The sequence below is a fragment of the Balaenoptera physalus genome, assembly GCF_965194825.1.
Source record: "Balaenoptera physalus genome assembly, chromosome: 16".
NCBI classification, from domain to species: domain Eukaryota; kingdom Metazoa; phylum Chordata; class Mammalia; order Artiodactyla; family Balaenopteridae; genus Balaenoptera; species Balaenoptera physalus.
Window position 1 is genome coordinate 27,890,118 of NC_138898.1, and position 19,466 is coordinate 27,909,583.

At 51.4% G+C, this 19,466-nt stretch overlaps 1 protein-coding gene across 3 annotated transcripts; it reads left to right on the forward strand.

Annotated features, from left to right (window-relative positions):
* The first annotated feature begins 6,962 nt into the window (after positions 1-6,962).
* TRIB3 (tribbles pseudokinase 3) lies at positions 6,963-18,680 on the forward strand. Of its 3 annotated transcripts, none has more exons than XM_082432214.1 (4): positions 6,963-7,213; positions 10,632-10,922; positions 14,325-14,617; positions 17,337-18,680. In XM_082432214.1, the coding sequence occupies exons 2-4, from the start codon at positions 10,632-10,634 to the stop codon at positions 17,824-17,826; spliced, it is 1,074 nt and encodes a 357-aa protein (XP_082288340.1). In that variant the 5' UTR covers positions 6,963-7,213; the 3' UTR covers positions 17,827-18,680. The 3 variants fall into 3 exon arrangements, with proteins under 3 accessions (XP_082288340.1, XP_082288341.1, XP_082288339.1); XM_082432215.1 differs by having other exon boundaries at positions 6,963-7,208; XM_082432213.1 differs by lacking the exon at positions 6,963-7,213 and adding an exon at positions 7,761-8,779.
* Positions 18,681-19,466: the final 786 nt, after the last annotated feature.

Below are 19,466 nucleotides of genomic sequence, written 5' to 3' on the forward strand. Positions count from 1 at the left end.
GGGAATGGGTTACACATGAATGATAAATGGATAGATGAGGGATGAATAAATAGGTGGAGGGATTTAATTCATTCAGCTACTATTTACTGAGTAGTTACCATGTGTCAGGCACTATACCAAGTACTGGAGATATGCTGGTGAGCCAAACCAGCAGGTGCCTACCCTAAGGGGGCTTACAGCTTAGTGGGGGAGACAGATATATATAGATATATAGATATATATATATAGATAGATATATAGATAGATATATAGATATATATAAAATAATTATGTATAATAAAATATATGTATAATTCCAAATTATAATATGTGCTATGAAGGGAAAGAACAGGATGCTCTGAGAGAGAAAAATATGGATGAGCAATGGAAAAATGGTCAATAAATGGGAAGATGGAGGTAGATAGGACTTTGGCTGAGTTGCTTTGTATTAATGGTCCCAGCCTGCCAGGCACACCATCTGTTTCCAGACCCAGGGCCTCCCCACACCCCACCTGTATCTCTAACCTCAGAGACACTGTCCTCTCTCTCCCTGCACTGATTCAGCACCTGCCCAGCCCCTCCCCAGTGCCTGCCTGACTCCACATCCAGCCCCCACCCTGCTGAGTCACAGTCTTGGGCTAGTCAGAGGACAGCTCCATGGGGCCCCCAGTTCAACCCAGCCCCTTGGCCATCCTCATCCTCGGAGGGGGTAAGATGCCCACAAGGGAGGCCGGCAGGTGCCAAGCTCTTGATGCCTGGGCCTGAGCGCAGCTCCTGGTTCTCAGGAAGTATCTCTGACCAGGCCTGAGGTGAGAGTTGGGCTTATGTGGGGACTGGGGTCAAGGGTAGTGGCTAGAGCTGAGTCTGTCTGCAGGACTATACCTCAGTCAGGAGCTGGCCTTGGAATTTAGGTCAGGGGTCAAGATGGGAGAAGGTGAGTGCCCCGTCAACGACCAAGTCAGCACTCAGCCTGGGACCAGGGTCAGGATCTAGCCATGGCTGTGGGCAGTGATCAGGGCTCAGGCTACATCTGAAGGTTCAGGTCAGGGTTTAGTCAGAGTCCCCAGTCAGGGAATAGGGCTCAGTCTATGACCAGTAAGGATCAGGGCTCAGTCAGTGTCCAGGGCACTGGCCTAATCTCCTCTTTGTCCAGGGAGGGGCTGAGTGGGTGGGTTGACCTGGACTGGTTGAGGAGCAGTTTCCAGCTTAATTTCCATCACCCGGAGGGATGAGCAGCACCTGCCCCAAACCCTCCCCTCCGTCCTCTGGCCCTGGCTAGGTCAGGCCCCAGGGGCCAAGTCTGGCTCAGTGTCTCCAACAAGGCCTAACCATCCTCACTCTGGTACCCCGGGGGGCCCCAGGCTAGGGGTGGGGTGGGGGTAGGGCTGTGGGGCAGGGCTCTACGCCTGACCCAGGAGGGCGCCTTGCGCAAGGCTTTCTGATGCAACTGGCTGCTGGCTGAACACCTGGGCACCCCCCACTCCACACCCTGCAAGCTTTTCGCAGAAAGGGAAGGGCCAGGCAGTGGCCTGGATTGAACACACATAGTCCCTTTCCTTCCCTGGCCCTGGTGGCCTCAGGACAGGAAGGAGGCAGGTCAGAAAGAAGGCAGGGCAGGAGTCAGATGATTCAGCAACCCAACTCAGCAGGACTCCAGTATCAGGAGGGGGTGGATCTGGGGCTCTCTCCTCCCTGCAGTGGGAAGGTAAAGGAGGGAGTCAGGATCCCTGGAAGTTCCGAGGGTGCCACCCCCAACACACACAAAACAGTAATTACGCGGCTGAGCCCAGAGCAGAACTGGTGGCTGCCCAAGGTCACCCAACTGTCAGAGGCAAGGTCAGAACCAGAAACCAGCTTTCGTCCTGGGTTTCCAGCTCCTCCCACCACAGTTTGGGGTTAGGACCCCTTACACTTGAGGAGGGCATGGGACTTCCCCAGGAACTTTCAATCATTCTCATTGAGGCTCCTGAATTAGTGGACCAACATGGGCTTTGGAGCCATACAGACCTGGGTTCAACACCCCCGCCTTACTGTGTGATCCTGGGCAGGTTACTTCCTCTCTCTGACACCTGGTTTCCTCACTTGTAAAATGGGCATAAACTCACTCTTAGCTCACAGGGTTGTGGCCAGGATTACATGAGAAAGCAGATGGAGGGCACAGCCTAGGCATGCCACATGGGGGTTGCTCAGCTCTCAAGGGGTGTGTGCTTGGGGGTGGAGGTAGAAGCCCAGGCCCCCTGGAAGTAATGTTAATCACTTATCATCAAGTGCTTACCATGTGCCAGGAACTCTTCTAAGCTCTTTACTTGTAATTAACTCATATAACTCTCCATTTAATCCAATAATAGTTCCCCATAACAGTAAGCAGTTCAGTAACCCTACCAGGAGGAATCTATCCTCAATTCCATTGATAGATGAGGGCTCTGGGTCTCAGAGTAGCTAAGTGACTTGCTCAGTGTCATCCAACTAGGACAGGCCAAGGAGGCGGTGTACCCAAAGACCACCCAGGGTTTCACCCAGACCTGGCTCCAAATCCCACTGCCTACCTCCCTCTTTAGGCAGTGATGTCACCTCTCTGAGCCCCAGTTTCCTCATCTGCCTCCAGGGATGAAAACAGCAACTTGGTGGGGAAGTTTGTGGAGGCATCAGATGATGTAAGGGAGGCACCCACACAGGGCCATGCTGGATCCATGGGTACAAGAATCACATTCTTCACGAAGAAAACCCAGGCCCACGGGCCAGAGCTGGATCACGCAACACAGCCATGCCTGCAACAGGACCACCACTGAGCTGGTGCTGTGCCCAAACACTGGCCTTCCTGCCTTTTCTGAGGCCCAGCCTGAACCAGATTCAGATGCTGAGGGATTTCTGCCAAGCCACTGGAAAACCCCAGAGACGGGGGAGGTGACCGGTCTCCTAATAAATGCTCCCCAAGAGGAGCACAGGTCCAGAGTTGCAACCCTTGAATCACCCACCGTTTTTCCCAAATTGATTGACCCAAATCCATTTACCCACCTGTATTATTAGTTCCGTAATGTTTTTCTTTCAATCAGCTCATTTTTTAAAACTTAGGTAAATTCATCTAAAAGGGAAAAAAATTTAAATAACTGACCTCAAATGGAAAGCCACTATCATTTGCCATAAAGAGGAAGTAACTGTAAAATTAAATATGAGGAAAGCAAAACAAAACTCTTAAATCCTAGCTAAATCCTGTTTCTCGCTGAGCTCTGCTCTCCCTTCCTTAACGTTGAGGTGTTAAGAACACAGACGCTGTTAAATGAGACTTTCTCCCCCAGTAATTGCAGGAACTGGAAGAAAATCAAAAGGAAATACGTGTATCACAATATGATTCAATGTTATTTAATAGAGTCTTGAGACCCTAAAACCATCTGGCATCCTACTACTGCTGTATGCAACATATTTGGGAAAACCCTGACCTAATCCAACTCTCCTCCTAGTTTACACATAAGAAAATTAAGGCTCCCAAAGAGGAGAAGACTTGCCCACAATCTCACAGGGTGAGTGGCTTCAGCCAGATCTGGAATGCAACCAGAACTCTTTCTAAGCCATCGTTTCACTTTTGTAGGGGAAAACCTAAAGATGAAAGTTTTGAGGACACCAGTGGTGGAATTTCAGGCATACAGCAGGCACCAGCAACACCTGGGTGGAGAGGAAGTTAAGCACAGCACTCCCCGGACCCCACCTCCTCTCCTCCCTCTGAGTTCCTCCCAGCATTGCTGAGGGTCCTCAGAACTACAGCAAATAGAAATGCAGCCTGCTTAGCTCAGGGACCTGGGCAGAGGGATGTTCTGAGCCTGGAGAGAAGGAAATTCATGAAAGCCAAACTCTCTCTTCAGGAAAGTGCACATTTTTGCATTTAATTTGAGGGGGGAGTGTTGGTCTCCTTTTATTTTCTCACTTTTTAACAAATGCTTACATAGCATTTATTTTGTTTTTTTAAAAAAATAAATGTATTTATTTTTGGCTGCGTTGGGTCTTTGCTGCAGTGCATGTGCTTCTCATTGTGGTGGCTTCTCTTGTTGCGGAGCACGGGCTCTAGGTGTGCGAGCTTCAGTAGTTGTGGCACGTGGGCTCAGTCGTTGTGGCTCGTGCAGGCTCTAGAGCACAGGTTCACTAGTTGTGGTGCACGGACTTAGTTGCTCTGCGGCATGTGGGATCTTCCTGGACCAGGGCTTGCACCCGTGTCCCCTGCATTGGCAGGCATATTCTTAACCACTGCGCCACCAGGGAAGTCCCATTATATAGTATTTATATTCCAGGCACTTCACAAACATTGTCATTTAATCCTCATGACAAACCAATGAAGTAGATACTATTAAAATCTCCATTTTACAGATGAGGAAACTGAGGCACAGAGAGCTTAAGTAAATTACCCAAAATCTCCCTACTCGGCAGTGGTAAGATTTGAACCCAGGAAATGTGGTTTGACTATGACATAAGGATGCTTCAGTACATTTAATCCTGAAGACTACAATGCAAGGAAGGTATAATTAATCCCATTTTATAGATGCGGAAGCTGAGGCTCAAGGCTATTTGGCATCTTTGTTGTAGACCCAACAGGCTCTTCACTTCTTTGCTATACTCGCTGGACCCTGTGCCAAGGATGTCTAGAGTGGTGCTACTCCGTATGGTAGCCATTTGCTGCAGGTGGCTATTGACCATTTAAAGTGTGTCTAGGGTGACTGAGGAACTGAATTTTTCATTTTTTTTAATTTTAATTTTAAAACAGGTAAAACATTTTCTCCATTAAACAAACCATAATTGTTTTGATACTTTAACATTCTTTATCCACTGACAATTTTACTTTAACCACTGACAATTTAGCTTCCATGCTGATTTGTGTCCAAACTAAGCATAAAATATATGCCAGATTTTGAAGATATTAGTATGAAAAAAATTTAGGTTATCTCATTAACAATTTTTTACTATCTGTTGAAATTATAATATGCTATATATATATTGGATTAAATAAACTATATTATTAAAATTAATTTCACCTGTTTCTTTTTATGCTTCTTTAATGCATAACTAGAAAATCTGAAACTACATATTTGGTTTTGTTATGTTCTATTGAAAAGTGCTGGTCTAGAGAATTGAGATTTGATACCCCTAACTGTGATAAGGTCCCCAAACCTGGGGTCCATGCCCAAGATACAGTTTCAGTGACCATACCCACAAGTCTTGGAGGAGGCTTCTGGGTTGCAAAGATTGTGAAATGTCCCTGGACATTGTGGCACTGGAGTCAGCTGCCCCAGGTTCAGATCTCAAATCTGCTTCATATAATAAGCTGGGTATTCGTGGGTAAGCCCCTCACCTTGACTCATCTATAGAATAGAAGTGACATTGCCCTTTTCACAGTTCCTTAAGTGCCCCAGGGCCTTTGCACTTACTCTTTCCTCCGTCTCCTCTCACATCTTTGCACTCCTCACCCCTTCTCTTCCTTAAGATCTTAGTTTAAACATCACCTTCCTGATGAGCCCTACTGAAAATAGCCAGCCCTCAGTCATATCTGATAGAGAATAAATCTATGCTATTTATTCAAGAAAATACATGACACATAATCTATTTTAAATGATCTTGGTTTATTGATTTTATTTTCCTGAGAATGGTCTGTCTCCCCACTGATTTATAAGATCCATGAGGGCAGGGATGAGTCAGTCTTGTCACTGCTGAGTTCCCAGCACTTAGAACAGGGTCTGACACAGCATGAAACAAAGTTAGGAATGTATAAGCAAACGCAGCCACAGTCTGGCTTCAGAGAGGCGCTGGGAAAACAACATCCCAGCCTTTCCTTGCCCCCTACAGCTGTGGGAGTGTCCAACTGAGTCTAGGTCCTGGTGTAGAAAATGAGCTCATTCATCCCTCCCAGGCATGGGAATCTCCAGGGTTAAATGAGATCCCAGAACCCCCTGGTGTGCCCTGAAGGCTCTGAGACACAGGTGAGCTGGTCCCTGGAGTTCTGCAACCAAGGAAACAAAGGTGACTCCACCTGCCTCCCATCAACCTCTGCTTGGAGGAGTTATTTTTTGACACTGGTGAATTCAGACATCAAGGCCTTAAAGGGATTGGACCCCCGGGGCTGCACAGGGATGCTTCACCAAACAGCGAGTGGCACCTGGGCTTCCCACACCTGGGGTGCAAGTCCTGTTATGGGTGCTGTCCCTCTCTGAGCCTCCACTGTCTCCACTCTGTTTACTGAGCATCTACCATGTGCCATGCATTCTAAGCATTTAACATGTGTTAACTTATTTAATCCATTTCCTGAGGTAGCACAGTGGGTCTGAACACAGTGGGTCTGGGCAGAGTTAGGGTCTGGGCACACTTAGGCAGGCCGGTTCCAGGGGACTTGCTCTTAACTACCAGGCTGCACTACCTCTATTAAATAAGTGCTGTGAAGCCCACCAGAACCCAGGCCTCCCCAGGGCACCACAACGGTACTGTTGAGCCCAGAGTCAGCTCCTAAGTCTGTGGTCTTTGCAAAGCTCCTGGGTTGCTTTCACATAGTTGGGCCTCAGGCTGCCCCTTAGTAGAATGGGGGAGAATGGAGCTTCCGGCCTGCCCAGGGTTCTCCTAAACGTTTAATAAAGCAATGGTGGGCAAGTGCTTTATTACCGCGGGGGGGGGGCACCCAGAAAACTGTCACGGTTTGCTTTTTTTCTCCTCCGCCCCATCCTGAGAAAGAAGGATGTTCTTCTATTTCACAGATGGGAAAACTGAGACTCAGAAAAGCAAAATGCTTTTTCCAAGGTGATAGGGAGAGCCAGCCACCGGCATCGCTTTGAGTCTTCGAGCACGGGGCGGGAGGGGTAGGCAGGGGGCGGGGGTGGAAACAAGACACCCCTAGAGAGCCGGGAGGGGTTCCGGGACCGCAAGCGGACCGCACGGAAGGGGTGGGGCGGGGCGCGCTCGGAGGTGACCCCGGGGGGCGGGGCTCAGGGGATGGTGCAATCCCGGGCCTGAGGGCATCAGGCGGTGGCTGATTAGCTCAGGTTTACATCACCCGGGCCGGAGCTGGAGCCCGGCGCTCGGCGCCCTCGAGAGACATTCGCAGCGGAAGCGGCGGCGGCTCCGCACGCGTCCGGCTGCTGGGGACCGAAGCCACAGCCCGACCCGGAGCCGAGCTCAGCCACGGAGGAGCAGTGCGGGCCACCCCGGGGTGCCTGGGGACTCTGAGCTTGGCCGGCGCCAGGACTCCGTCGCGCGCGAGGGCAGGGTACCCGGCGGGGGCGGTAGGCTGCGGCCGGAGGGGCTGAGGGGCGGCCGGGAGCCTCGGGGCGGCTGGGGTTGCCGCGTGTCACACGTACACACACACACACACACACACACTCATACACACAACTTTTAAGGAAACCCACGGTCCGGGGAGCGACCTGGGCTGAGTGTTCCCTCCGGGCCCAGGTGACGCGGCCCCGCAGGGCGTGGGGTCGCCGAGCGTGGCCGATCAGGCTGGCGGGAGGATGCGTACCCGCGGGGCGTGGCAGCGTGTCCCGGGGGCGGAGGGTGTGTGGTGTCCGCGTTTGTGTGAGTGTGGGGCGGGTAGGGGAGTTGTGTGGCTGGGTGCGGGGAGGTCTGTGGGGTCACTGGGGGCCGGGGGGAGCCTGTCTACCTGTGGGATGTGTCCGTGCGGATCTGCCGGGGTCCGCGTGGGCCAGTGGGGTCCGGGTGGGGCTGTGTCTCCGGGAACCTTAAGAGCTATGCGGAGGGCTGGGCACCGGGCGGCAGGTGCGGGCCGTGCGGGGACGGGGGTGCCCGTGGGCGGGGGGGGGAGGGCGCAGGGTCAAGGGCAGCCAGGACGCGGCGCGAGGGCATGGGCCACGGGTGTGACGGGCCTGACGGCTACCGGTTTGCGAGCTGTAGGATGCGCGCGTATTCTGTTGTTGCCGACTGTGTGTGTTGTACCTGTTGATTCTGGGGCGTGGGGGCGAGGCCTCTTATCTCAGCCCAGGGGCCCAGCCTCCTTCCCTTTGCCCGCCCCTCCGAGGCCCCTCGCCGGCCCTCGGTTTCCGCTGAACCTTCTGCTCCGGGACCCCCGCCCCTCCGCCGCTTCCTCTCCTACGGCTTCCGATCCCGGCTGCCGAGGACTGGGCGAGGCCGCCCACTGCCTTCGCTGTGGGGGCGTGGGGGCGGGGTGGGCGGCGGGGTCAGACTGAGCGTGTGGCCTTGTTGGTATCTGTCCTGCAGTCGTATGATAGTTGGGAGAGCTCTGTGTGCGTGTGCGTGCACGCTTGCCGGTGGAGGGCGAGGTGTGTGTCTCTTAATGATGTGGGTGCCCCTCTCTGCCCTGTATGTGTGCCTTGGCTGGCTGGCTTGGACAGAGTGTGTTTTGGGGAGGCGTGTGTACACCCGTCTGCCCTGGGTTGTGTGAGTATGTGTGTTTGGTATGACCCGCCCTTATTCCCCTGCGGGTGTCAGGGAATAGCAAGAGGTAGAAATTAGGGGCTGCCTCCATCTTACGGCAGAGATTCTAATCTTGCCCTGCGGCCTGCAAATTCCGTTGTTCACCTATAGACTCAGTTACCCCATCTGTCCAATGGAGCTTATCCCAGGCCCGACCAGGCTCTGAGCCCTGGATAGGGCAAAAGCAGCCTGGGGTGCTGATGTGGCCATGGGAGAGCCACTCCAGGGAGTCTCAGGCTTTGCAGGGCACAAAGCATCTACACAGACAGGGATCATCTTGCTTTACTCTCTGAATAGCCAGTGCAGTAAGGAGTGTCATCCTAACCTCATCCCTGCAGAAGTTTCTGAGACTCCCAAGGGTAGCACTTCAGCATCTTCAGCTGTGAGTAATAATAATAATAATAATAATAATAATAATAAACCAACAGTAGTGACCATTTCCTGACACCTACCCTGCAACAGGGCCATGTTAATTTATTTGTATTTTCATTTCAACATCACAAAAATCTTATGGGCTTTGCATCCACTTTACAGATGAGGGAATGGAGGCTCAGGAATTTTGAAGAACTTGCCTAGGGCTCTCCAGCCAGGAAGGGTCTGAGCCAGGATGACATTCAGGGAATATCTGATTACAGTCACCCCCTACTGCATTCTTACCAAGATGGGATTATGTTCTTTCATTCAAGATGGGGGCTCCCTCCCTCCCAAGGCAGCCCATGCATTTGGGAGCCCATGCATTTGGCATGATTGGAGAGATTGGAGAGATCTCTCAGTCAGAGAGCTGACTCTGAGTGATGTTTCCCCCTAATCCTGCCTAGGACTGTTGGGAAGGTCTTCACCTGGCTGAAGTCTATCTCCCTCTCACACCTCATACCTGGGCCTCCTTGTTGCTCATCTGGAGCCTGGATGGGTGGTCAGACGGGTCCTGGAGAGAACCTTTCCTCCCTGACACGCCTTTGCCCTCTCCTCTACCCACCACACACACAATGACACAGCTGTGCCCGGGGTGGGGGTGGGGAGTGCTTCCTCTGAAGTTGAATGAGTGAATCTTGGGGCTTTGAGAGACCTCCCCTCCCGGCCTCATTCTCACCTGATGGTAAAACTGAGCTGGCTGGTGGACTAACTCTGCATGTAGACAAAGTTCACATTTTAAAAAAGAAATACACTCCATCTGTTTTGAAATACTCAAGTACTAAATGAATGTGGAATCTTTATTTTAAATTATTGAAATTGAAAATTCCCTTGCCTCCCTACCAAATCCCTTCCTCTCCTGGAGTCTCTCAGGAGGCCAGAAGCTACTGTGGCCAATTTAGTCTGGGTCCTTCCAGACCTTTTCCTGTGCATTTACACACCTATATATACAAATATGCAGATACATCATATTACATGCTGGTGGGGTTTTTTACATAAATGAGATCATCTTGGGTATATTGTTCAGCAGCTAGCTTTGTTCACTTGACAATAAGTATATTCATTCCAGAACATCCATTCATATGTAAATTCAGTATACACTTCATTGATTCATCATCCTTCATCATCCCTACTCCTCCTCCCCCTCCTTCCATCCCTCCCTACCTTTCAGAGGTAATAGCTGCCTATACTACAGCACTCAACAGATACAGTGCAAAGTCTCTCTTCCTCCCTCTCACCAACCATCAAGTCCATCTCTCCACTGTACTTTTTTTTCACTTAACAGTTCACTCTGGAGATCTTTCCAATTAGCACATAAAGAATTTCCTCAGTCTTTTAAATGGCTACAACTGTTCCACATATAGAGGAATATAATGTATTTAACCAGTCTCCTAACGATGGACATTTAATTGTTTCTATCATATGGGCTGTAGGGATAACCTTGTACTTGCATCATTGCATCAGTATGTAGAGAGTTCCTGGTCTTTTTCAGAGCTGTATGGTATTCCACTGTGTGGCTGTACCATGATGTTTTAACCAGTCTTCTACTGCTGGACAACTGGGGGAATTTCCTGCTTTTTACTGTTAGACACAAGGCTCTGATTAGCAGCCTTTCACATATTTAATTTTTTGGTAGGCATTTTAATTGAAGGATAAATTCCCAGAAGTGGGACACCCAGTCAAGGGTATACTCATTTGTCCATTTAATGCACACCGCCAAGTCACCGTTCATAAAGGCTGTGCAAGTGTATCCTCCCACCAGCAGAGGAAAAGAGGGGACACCAAGCAGCCTTACTTTAGTGCTTTTCTCCCCTTCTTTCTAGATGCGAGCCACCTCTCTGGCTGTTCCTGAGGGTGCCCCCTCCAGGAAGAAGCGGTTGGAGTTGGATGATGACCTAGACGCTGAGTGTCCCACCCAGAAACATGCTCGATGTGGGCCCCAGCCCAGGCTGCCCTCCTGCCAACTGCCCCTGAGCCCACCCCCTGCTCCAGTTCACACCCCTGCTGTGACCGCTGCCTCCAGGCTTGGGCCCTATGTTCTCCTGGAGCCTGAGGAGGGCAGCCGGACCTACCGCACCCTGCACTGCCCCACAGGCACGGAGTACATCTGCAAGGTACGTTCCCCAGGGACCACTGTCCGCGAGCATCACAGGGGGCTCGGAAAGGATTGCCAGGGCTGAGGGACCCTTATATTAATTTAGTTCTGTTTTTATTGGAGAAGCAACCAGTGAATCCCCAGCTCTCTGTCAAGCTCCAGGCTGGGCTGAAACCGAGAGGTAAACCAGATGGTCCCAGCCCTGGGGGAATTCACAGCTTAGGCCCCATAGTATGATAAATGTTGCTGGGGTGGAGCTTAGGGGCCATGAGAGCACAGAGAAGCCTCTAGTATATTCAAAGGCAGAGTCAGAAAAGGCTGAGTAGGAGTCAGCCAGGGAAAAGTGGGAGAAGGGAGTTCCAGGCAGGGGAAACAGCTATGCAGAGGCCTACAGGAGTGAGAGCATGGCACTTCAGAGAACGAAAAGGACTTCATTATGGCCGGAGTGGAGAGGGGGTGCAGACAGGGCCAGCAGATGAGAGCTGGCAGCCACTGGTTGTGAAAGCATTAGGAAGAAGCCCCCACTAGGCTGTGGGGAGCCATTTAAAGTATTTGCACAAGAGTAGGATGAGATATGATAGACATCAGAACTCCTGGGAACCTGGAGGTCATTGGGCCTACCGGTGGCCATTTTACAGATGGAAAGACTGAGGTCAAGAGAGGAGAAGGGCCATGCATGAAGCCACATGGCATCAAGCCTGGATCCTAGGGCATAGTCCAGGGTTCCTGACAGAAATCAGAGTTCTTGGCAGAATTCAGGCAACAGGCAGGGCCAAGTGACCCATACAGGACACTGCCAGGTCTCAGCTCACAAGGACAGAGATGAGAAAGCATAATCGTAGGTGTTTACTATGCACCAGGTTGATTGTCTAGTCTGCATCCCTACTCTAATCTTCACACAGTCTATGAGGTAGTTACTATTATTGGGCCCATTCTATAGAGAGAGGACAGGCTCTGAGGTTCAGAAAGCTGTGGTTACTTGCCACATCACAAAGCCAGGAGGTGTCGGAGCTGAGATTGGGCCCAAGCAGGTTAAGCCCAGAGCCGTGGGCCCCATGCTAGGACAGGTGGTTCAGATACAAGCAGGGCAGGTTTGCTCTGGTGGGCAGGGGTAAGGAGGATAGGGAGACCCAGGTACACAGGGAGGGGTAGAAGGGGGCTGGGTCCCCTTGGGAAGGCACAGAGAGGCAGAGGGACTGAAGCTTCCATCCAACTGGGAGGAGCAGCAATGGTGGTTCCAGCTCCTGCTGATGGGGGTGCAGCGGGCAGGGCCAGATCTGGACATCACACTGGGCTCTGGGCTGCCTGATGCTGGTCCCCAGGGCTACCCCAGGTGCTCTAAGGAACCCCTGAACTCTGGGTGCCCTTCCTGCAGCACCACAGGTTTTTTTTCTGTTCCCCTGGGGAGGGAGGTCCATGCTGAGAGGAACAACCATGGCAAGCTGGAGCCAGAAGCACCATGCTTTCACATGGCCCTAGATATTCAGGAACATTTAAAGAAATCTGCTGGGATGTGCCTGTTCCTATGTCCAGCGTGAACTGTGGGGGCCGACCTGCCGTTTCCACATTGCCTAGGCTTTTCTGGTCGGTGTATAGAAAGATCTACATCCTGTCTTCCTAGATTATCGCTTTATTCATTAATTCAACAAACTCTCAGTGAGCACTTGTACGTGCCGTGCACCATGCACCATGTACCATGCTGTGGCTCAAAAGTAGACCAAGCTCTGCCGCCACAGTTCATGCTCGGGGTGAATAAGTAAAATATACGTCAGGTGATCTTAACTGCTATGGAGAGAAGCTAGGAGCTGGGAGAGAAGGGAGTGGGGAGGGGAGGGGGTGAAGGTGATCTTAGCTGGGAAGTCCAGAAAGACCTCTCTGAGGAGGTGACTTTGAGCAGTGACTTGCACTGGGGGAGCCAGCCCTGTGGGTATCTAGAGGAGAACATTCAGGTGGCAGGAAAAGCAAGTGCAAATGCTCAGAGGCAGGGATGCGCTTGCCCTGACTTTTAAAAAAGTCTCCGTTTTTGGATTATTGCTTCCAAGCCACCCCAACTGTTTTGTTTTGTTTTAACACATCTACTTACGTTTTTTCATGGATTAAATACGTATATGCTTTATTTATTTATTTTTATTTTCTGTGTGTCATAGACAAAATAACAAGCAAAGGGTTTAAAGGCAGATAAACCAAAGTGAGTAGACTGCCCTACCACTGATTAGCTGTGTGGCTTCCAAGTCACCTTCCTCTGAACATCCTTTCAGGACTATGGCAAGGTTTCCATCTAATGTCCATAAAACCCCTAGCATCTTTCCCCACAACCTCCCCACTCTCACCACGGGCCCCACCTTCCTCCCCCACCCCATTCCAGTCATACTGGTCTTTGGCTGGGTTTCTAGAGCAGCTCAGGTTCTTTCCTGCCTCAGGGCCTTTGCACTGCCTGTGCCTCCCACCTAGAAAGCTTATCCCTTGGGCACCTCAATCATTCAGGTCACTTCCTCAGAGTCCCTTCCGGACTACACTTTCTAAAATAGGTGTCCCCTGCCAGAATACTCTTTATTCCAGCATTCCTTTGCAATTCTTATCAGAATTCGTAAGTATTTAGTTTTTTTGGCCTGTTTACTCTCTCATGTATTGGACTATGGGCACCAGGAGGGCAGGGACCATGGCTGTCAGTCAAGTTAGCGCCCCAGTGGCTGGTACAGGTAGGCATTCAATGCCTGCTTGTGGAATAAAGGAAAGGGTGGGTGGGCAGTGAATCCTAGAGAATGGTAGCCATATTGATGATGAGGAGAAGGATGAGTTACTTCTGCATTATCTGCCCTTTTGGACTCCCTCTGTTTGGGGGGGGTTATTTTTGTTCAGGTTACCTGTTATTTTTTTATTTATTTATTTATTTTTGGCTATGTTGGGTCTTCGTTTCTGTGCGAGGGCTTTCTCTCGTTGCGGCAAGCGGGGGCCACTCTTCATCGCGGTGCGCGGGCCTCTCACTATCGTGGCCTCTCTTGTTGCAGAGCACAGGCTCCAGACGCGCAGGCTCAGTAGTTGTGGCTCACGGGCCTAGTTGCTCCGCGGCATGTGGGATCTTCCCAGACCAGGGCTTGAACCCGTGTCCCCTGCATTAGCAGGCAGACCCTCAACCACTGCGCCACCAGGGAAGCCCCTGTTATTTTTAATTATCTGAGGTTTAAGGCCATATGAGCTCGCAGCTAAGAGCACAGATGATGGAGAACAGGGATTCAATCCCAGCTCTGTCCCTTGCTGGCCGCGTGGCCCTCCGCTTGGTCAGGATTGAGTGACCTGCTGCTGAAATGCTGGGGCACAAGGCCCAGCACACAGTAGTGTCTAAAGGGTTGGCTGTGACCGGCTGCAAGGCCGACCTGGGCCCCACGGGGTCCCCACCCATGTTCACACCATGCTCCCACAGGTGTACCCAGCCTGCGAGGCCCTGGCGGTGCTGGAGCCCTACTCACGGCTGCCCCACCACGGCCATGTGGCCCGGCCGGTGGAGGTCCTGACAGGCACGCGGCACCTCTATGCCTTCTTCCCGCGGCCGCATGGGGACATGCACAGCCTGGTGCGCCGCCGGCGGCGCCTCCTGGAGCCCGAGGCCGCCGCGCTCTTCCGCCAGATGGCCGCCACCCTGGCTCACTGCCACCAGCACGGGCTGGTCCTGCGCGACCTCAAGCTGCAGCGCTTCGTCTTTACTGACCCGGAGAGGTGAGTGTGGCCACGGATAAGGCCTTGACTGATGTTCTGGTCACAGTTAGATTGAGGTAATGCATTTTTGGCAAGAATACCACAGGAGCCATAGGGCCTTCTCAGCCCAGCCTATCAGGAGATACGGGCTGCTGATACGGATTGCTGTGATGTTAACCTCAATCTTTGGTTAAGGTGGCTTCTGCCACGTTTCTCCACTGGAAGTTTCCTAATTTACCATTTATAATTAATAAATACCTTGGGCAATACCTCGTAATTAATCAGTACTTTGAGGTTCTTTGGGGCTCTGCATGTAAATATCCTGTTTCTCCTTAAACTTTCACCCACTAATTTCAGCCACCATCCATTCTGCCTGTAGCAGTTATTCCTAGGATGTTTGCCTGAAGGTGGTTTTCTATTTTCCTTTACATTCTATACTAAAATGAACATGCTTTTAGTAAGAAGTAGAATGTAAATTTTATAATGATTTTTAAGCTAATACACAGCTTCAAATAATTTTGAGTTTAGGGTGAGTACAACACCCCCAGACCACCACCCAGAAGTGAGAAAAGTACTTTCTTCCCTTTTCAAGGCAATAGTTTGAGAAGCACCATCAGAAGAGGGATGGTGGAATCAGGCAAACCTGGGTTCAAATTCTGGTTCTACTTTTTATTTTTATTTTATTTTTTAAAATTTATTTTTATATTTATTTTTGGCTGTGTTGGGTCTTTGTTTCTGTGCGAGGGCTTTCTCTAGTTGCGGCAAGCGGGGGCCACTCTTCATTGCAGTGCGCAGGCCTCTCACTATCGTGGCCTCTCTTGTTGTGGAGCACAGGCTCCAGACGCGCAGGCTCAGTAGTCGTGGCTCACGGGCCCAGTTGCTCCGCGGCATGTGGGATCTTCCCAGACCAGGGCTCGAACCCGTGTGCCCTGCATTGGCAGGCAGATTCTCAACCACTGCGCCACCAGGGAAGCCTGGTTCTACTTTTTAACTTGCAATTTGTCCTTGAGCAATGGCTTCATCTGCCTGAACCTTGACTTCCTTATCTGAAAAATGGGCCAATAATGCTAACACCTCAGCCTACCCCCTGTGCAGTGATTCACAGGACTAGTCAGCGTTTTCAGACAGGCACCCAAGAAGTGGTGCCATGGGAACAAGATTAATAGCAGTGGTAATAGTATGCTTCCTATTAAAGTAGTCTAGAGTGCTCTGTGGGAGTTATTTATTTATTTATAATTAATTAATTTATTTATTTTTGGCTGTGTTGGGTCTTCGTTTCTGTGTGAGGGCTTTCTCTAGTTGTGGCGAGCAGGGGCTACTATTTGTTGCGGTGCGCGGGCTTCTCATTGCGGTGGCTTCTCTTGTTGCCAAGCACAGGCTCTAGGCGCGTGGGCTTCAGTAGTTGTGGCACGTGGGTTCAGTAGTTGTGGCTCACGGGCTCTAGAGCGCAAGCTCAATAGTTATGGCACACGGGCTTAGTTGCTCCGCAGCATGTGGGATCATCCCAGACAAGGGCTCGAACCCATGTCCCCTGCACTGGCAGGCGGATTCTTAACCACGGAGCCACCAGGGAAGCCCCGTGGGAGTTATTTAAAGCAGAAGTTGCAAATGGTGGTCTACATACACTTTTTATTTTTGGCCCAAATTCCTGTTCGTTTGTGTTTTTAATTAAAATTGCTTGCGGGAATCCGCTGATGGTCCAGTGGTTGGGACTCTAGGCTTCCACTGCGGGGGCCCCGAGTTCGATCCCTGGTCAGGGAACTGGGATCCCACAGGCTATGCGGCACGGCCAAAAAAATAATAAAAAATAAAGGGACTTCCCTGGTGGTCCAGTGGTTAAGACTCCACGCTCCCAATGCCAGGGGCCCCCGTTCGATCCCTGGTCAGGGAACTAAGATCCCACATACCTCAACTAAGCCCGCGCACCGCAACTACTGGGCCCGCACCACAACTAGAGAGCCCGTGCACCACAATAAAGACCCAGTGCAGCCAAAATTAATTAATTAATTTAAAAAATAAATAAAATTGGTTGCTAACTTTTTAAAAGCTGGGATTGTTTTCATTAAAATATGATCTCTGACTTCTCTTGTGGAAAAGGGGACCATGGAGCCACCCTGGGAACTACATAAGCAGCTCATAGGGCTGGCTCTGGGCTGGAGAGAGCCAGGATTCAATCCCAGCCCTGCTCCCCATGGCTGCAATATGGCCTCTTCCTCATCGGTTGTATGAGGGTGAAATGACATACACCAGGTAGAAGCTTAGCCCAGGGTCATGTTCGCAGTGGACACTCCAAATATTGACTGTAATGTTGTTAGTGGTGCCCTTTTTAGGCAGGGTTTGTGCTGAGATAGTTGGCACAGTCCCCACTTCCTACTTCTAATTTTGTTACCTGCCTAGACCCTAAGTTTGCATCTGGTTTAATAGAGGCTTAGTGCCCTCAGCCACCTGAGTACGCACCTCCCCACACCGGGCCCCGCCCCAGAGACAGTCGGGAAATGTGTTCCTCTCAGAGTCCTAGTTCAAGTTTAATTGCTCTGTGACCTTAAGACATGACTTAATCTCTCTGAGCCTAGACTTCCTCATCTGTAATACGGGATTAATCACCCAGCCTCACAGAACTGGCTCATGTCTGGCAAATGCCAGCGGGCACTTGGGAAATGGGTGCCATTAAGTGTGACAATGTGGGGTGGTGGCGTGGGGGGGTCCCACTATCTGACCCCCCGTCTCTCCCCCTGCACAGGACAAAGCTGGTGCTGGAGAACCTGGAGGATGCCTGCGTGCTGACCGGGCCTGACGACTCCTTGTGGGACAAGCACGCGTGCCCAGCCTATGTGGGCCCCGAGATCCTCAGTTCCCGGCCATCCTACTCCGGCAAGGCAGCAGACGTCTGGAGCCTGGGTGTGGCACTCTTCACCATGCTGGCTGGCCACTACCCCTTCCAGGATTCAGAGCCTGCCCTGCTCTTTGGCAAGATCCGCCGTGGGGCCTTCGCCCTGCCCGAGGGCCTCTCGGCCCCGGCCCGCTGCCTGGTCCGCTGCCTCCTCCGAAGGGAGCCAGCTGAGCGGCTCACGGCCTCAGGCATCCTGCTGCACCCTTGGCTGCGGGAGAACGTGATCCCTACACCCCCCTCGCGATCCAGCCTCTGCGAGGCTGACCAGGTGGTCCCAGAAGGGCTGGGGCTGGAGGAGGCGGAGGAGGAGGGAGAGAGAGATGTGGGTCTCTACGGCTAACGCCACCCTACTGGACTCTCAGCCTCAGACTGCCAGTTGAGGCTGGGGTATCTCTAAGCTCTCTCCTGCCTCTTTGAACTGAACCGAGCCTTAAGTGCCTTCTGGGAGGGAGAGAGGAGGAGGTGTGTGTGGAGCGTGCTGGTTGCACACAGCTGTGCACAGGAGCCGTGCCTCACCGAGTCCTCGGGCGCTCGCTGTGCCAAGCGCCGCTCCCAGTGCTGGGAACACAGCAGCGATCGACAGAGACAGAAGTCCTGCTCACAGAGTTGACAACACTTTCCATGCCCACCGGGCAGTGTCTACACTGAGCACCCACAGTGCAGGTATCGGCATCCACTCATGCTGATGCCCAGGTACCTCTGACATGGGACAGTCCCTTTCACAAACAACCCAGCTGCCTTTGTGTCTTGCACCTTTTCAGAGAAAGGGAAGCATCCCTGTGCCAAAGGCTCCAGGCCTCTCCCCTGTAACTCAGGACTCTAGAGCCCAGACCGTGCTGGGAATTGTGCTCCCAGCAGCTCTGTCCTCTTGGTCAAGGGCTTCTCCATCCAGGCCTGAGCCAAGGATTTGGGCTGGAAGATCAAGAGTGCAAATGGTGAGGCTGGTCCTCATCTAACTCAAAAGAGTAGTTTGGAGTGAAGGGCCAGGCCTGTCCACCTCAGTGGCCCCTGACCTGAGCACCAGAGTTGGGTGCCAGGATCAGGCAGGTTCTGTCCCCTGGCCTCCTGAAAAGTCCCAAGCTCTGTTCTGGGGACACTTGGGGTCCAGGACCCTATATCAACACTGTGGGTTTTCGATGCCATGAGTATATGTTTTTATCTTGTGCCTAATAAAGGAATTACGAAGTACTGTCATTTCTCCTGGTTATTTCATCCATCTTCTCCCCATCTCTTATGAGTTTTCCCTGCCTCCAAACCAGCCCCAGGGTGAAAGGCCAGAGGCCTTGTGTGTCAATCTCAGCTGAGTGGTTCATGAGAACAGAAGACCCAGTAGGTCTTCCCTCATTCCCTCTGTTCCTTCTGGATGTCTTGGTGTCTCAGGATACTTTTTGGCTGCATGTAACTGAAACCGTGAGTTAAAGTGGCTTTAAAAAGAAGAAAACGTATTTCACACAAAGCAAGAGGTCCACAGGCGGGGAGTGGGCTTCAGGGCTGGTTGATTTGGCTCTCAGAGCTGTTAGCAAGGACCTGTCTCCCTAGGCTCATTCTGTCTCTTTGCTCTGTTGTCCCAGGTAACTGCTGGCACAACGGCTACAGCAGTACCAGGTGTCACATAAGAGAGATCCATGACCAGAGGAAGAAGGAGGGTGGCATGGTAGTACTTGAGAACTCAGTACTCTGGAGTCAGACTATCTGGAATTAAATCCTGGTTCCAACACTCACTAGCTGTTTGACCCTCGGCAAGTTTCTTAATCACGCTATACCTCAGATTCTTAATCTGTAAAATGAGGGATAATAATACCTAACTCAAGAGAATCAAATGGGTTATTTTAGCTAAAGCACTTCGAATAAACAGTGGCTGGCATAACAAGTCCTCAATCAGAGTTAGCTGTTCTCTCTATAGCTCTTCCATGGGATGGGGAAATCTTTCCCAGGAGCACTCCTGACAGACGTTTTGGCCAGAACTGGGCCACCGTGACC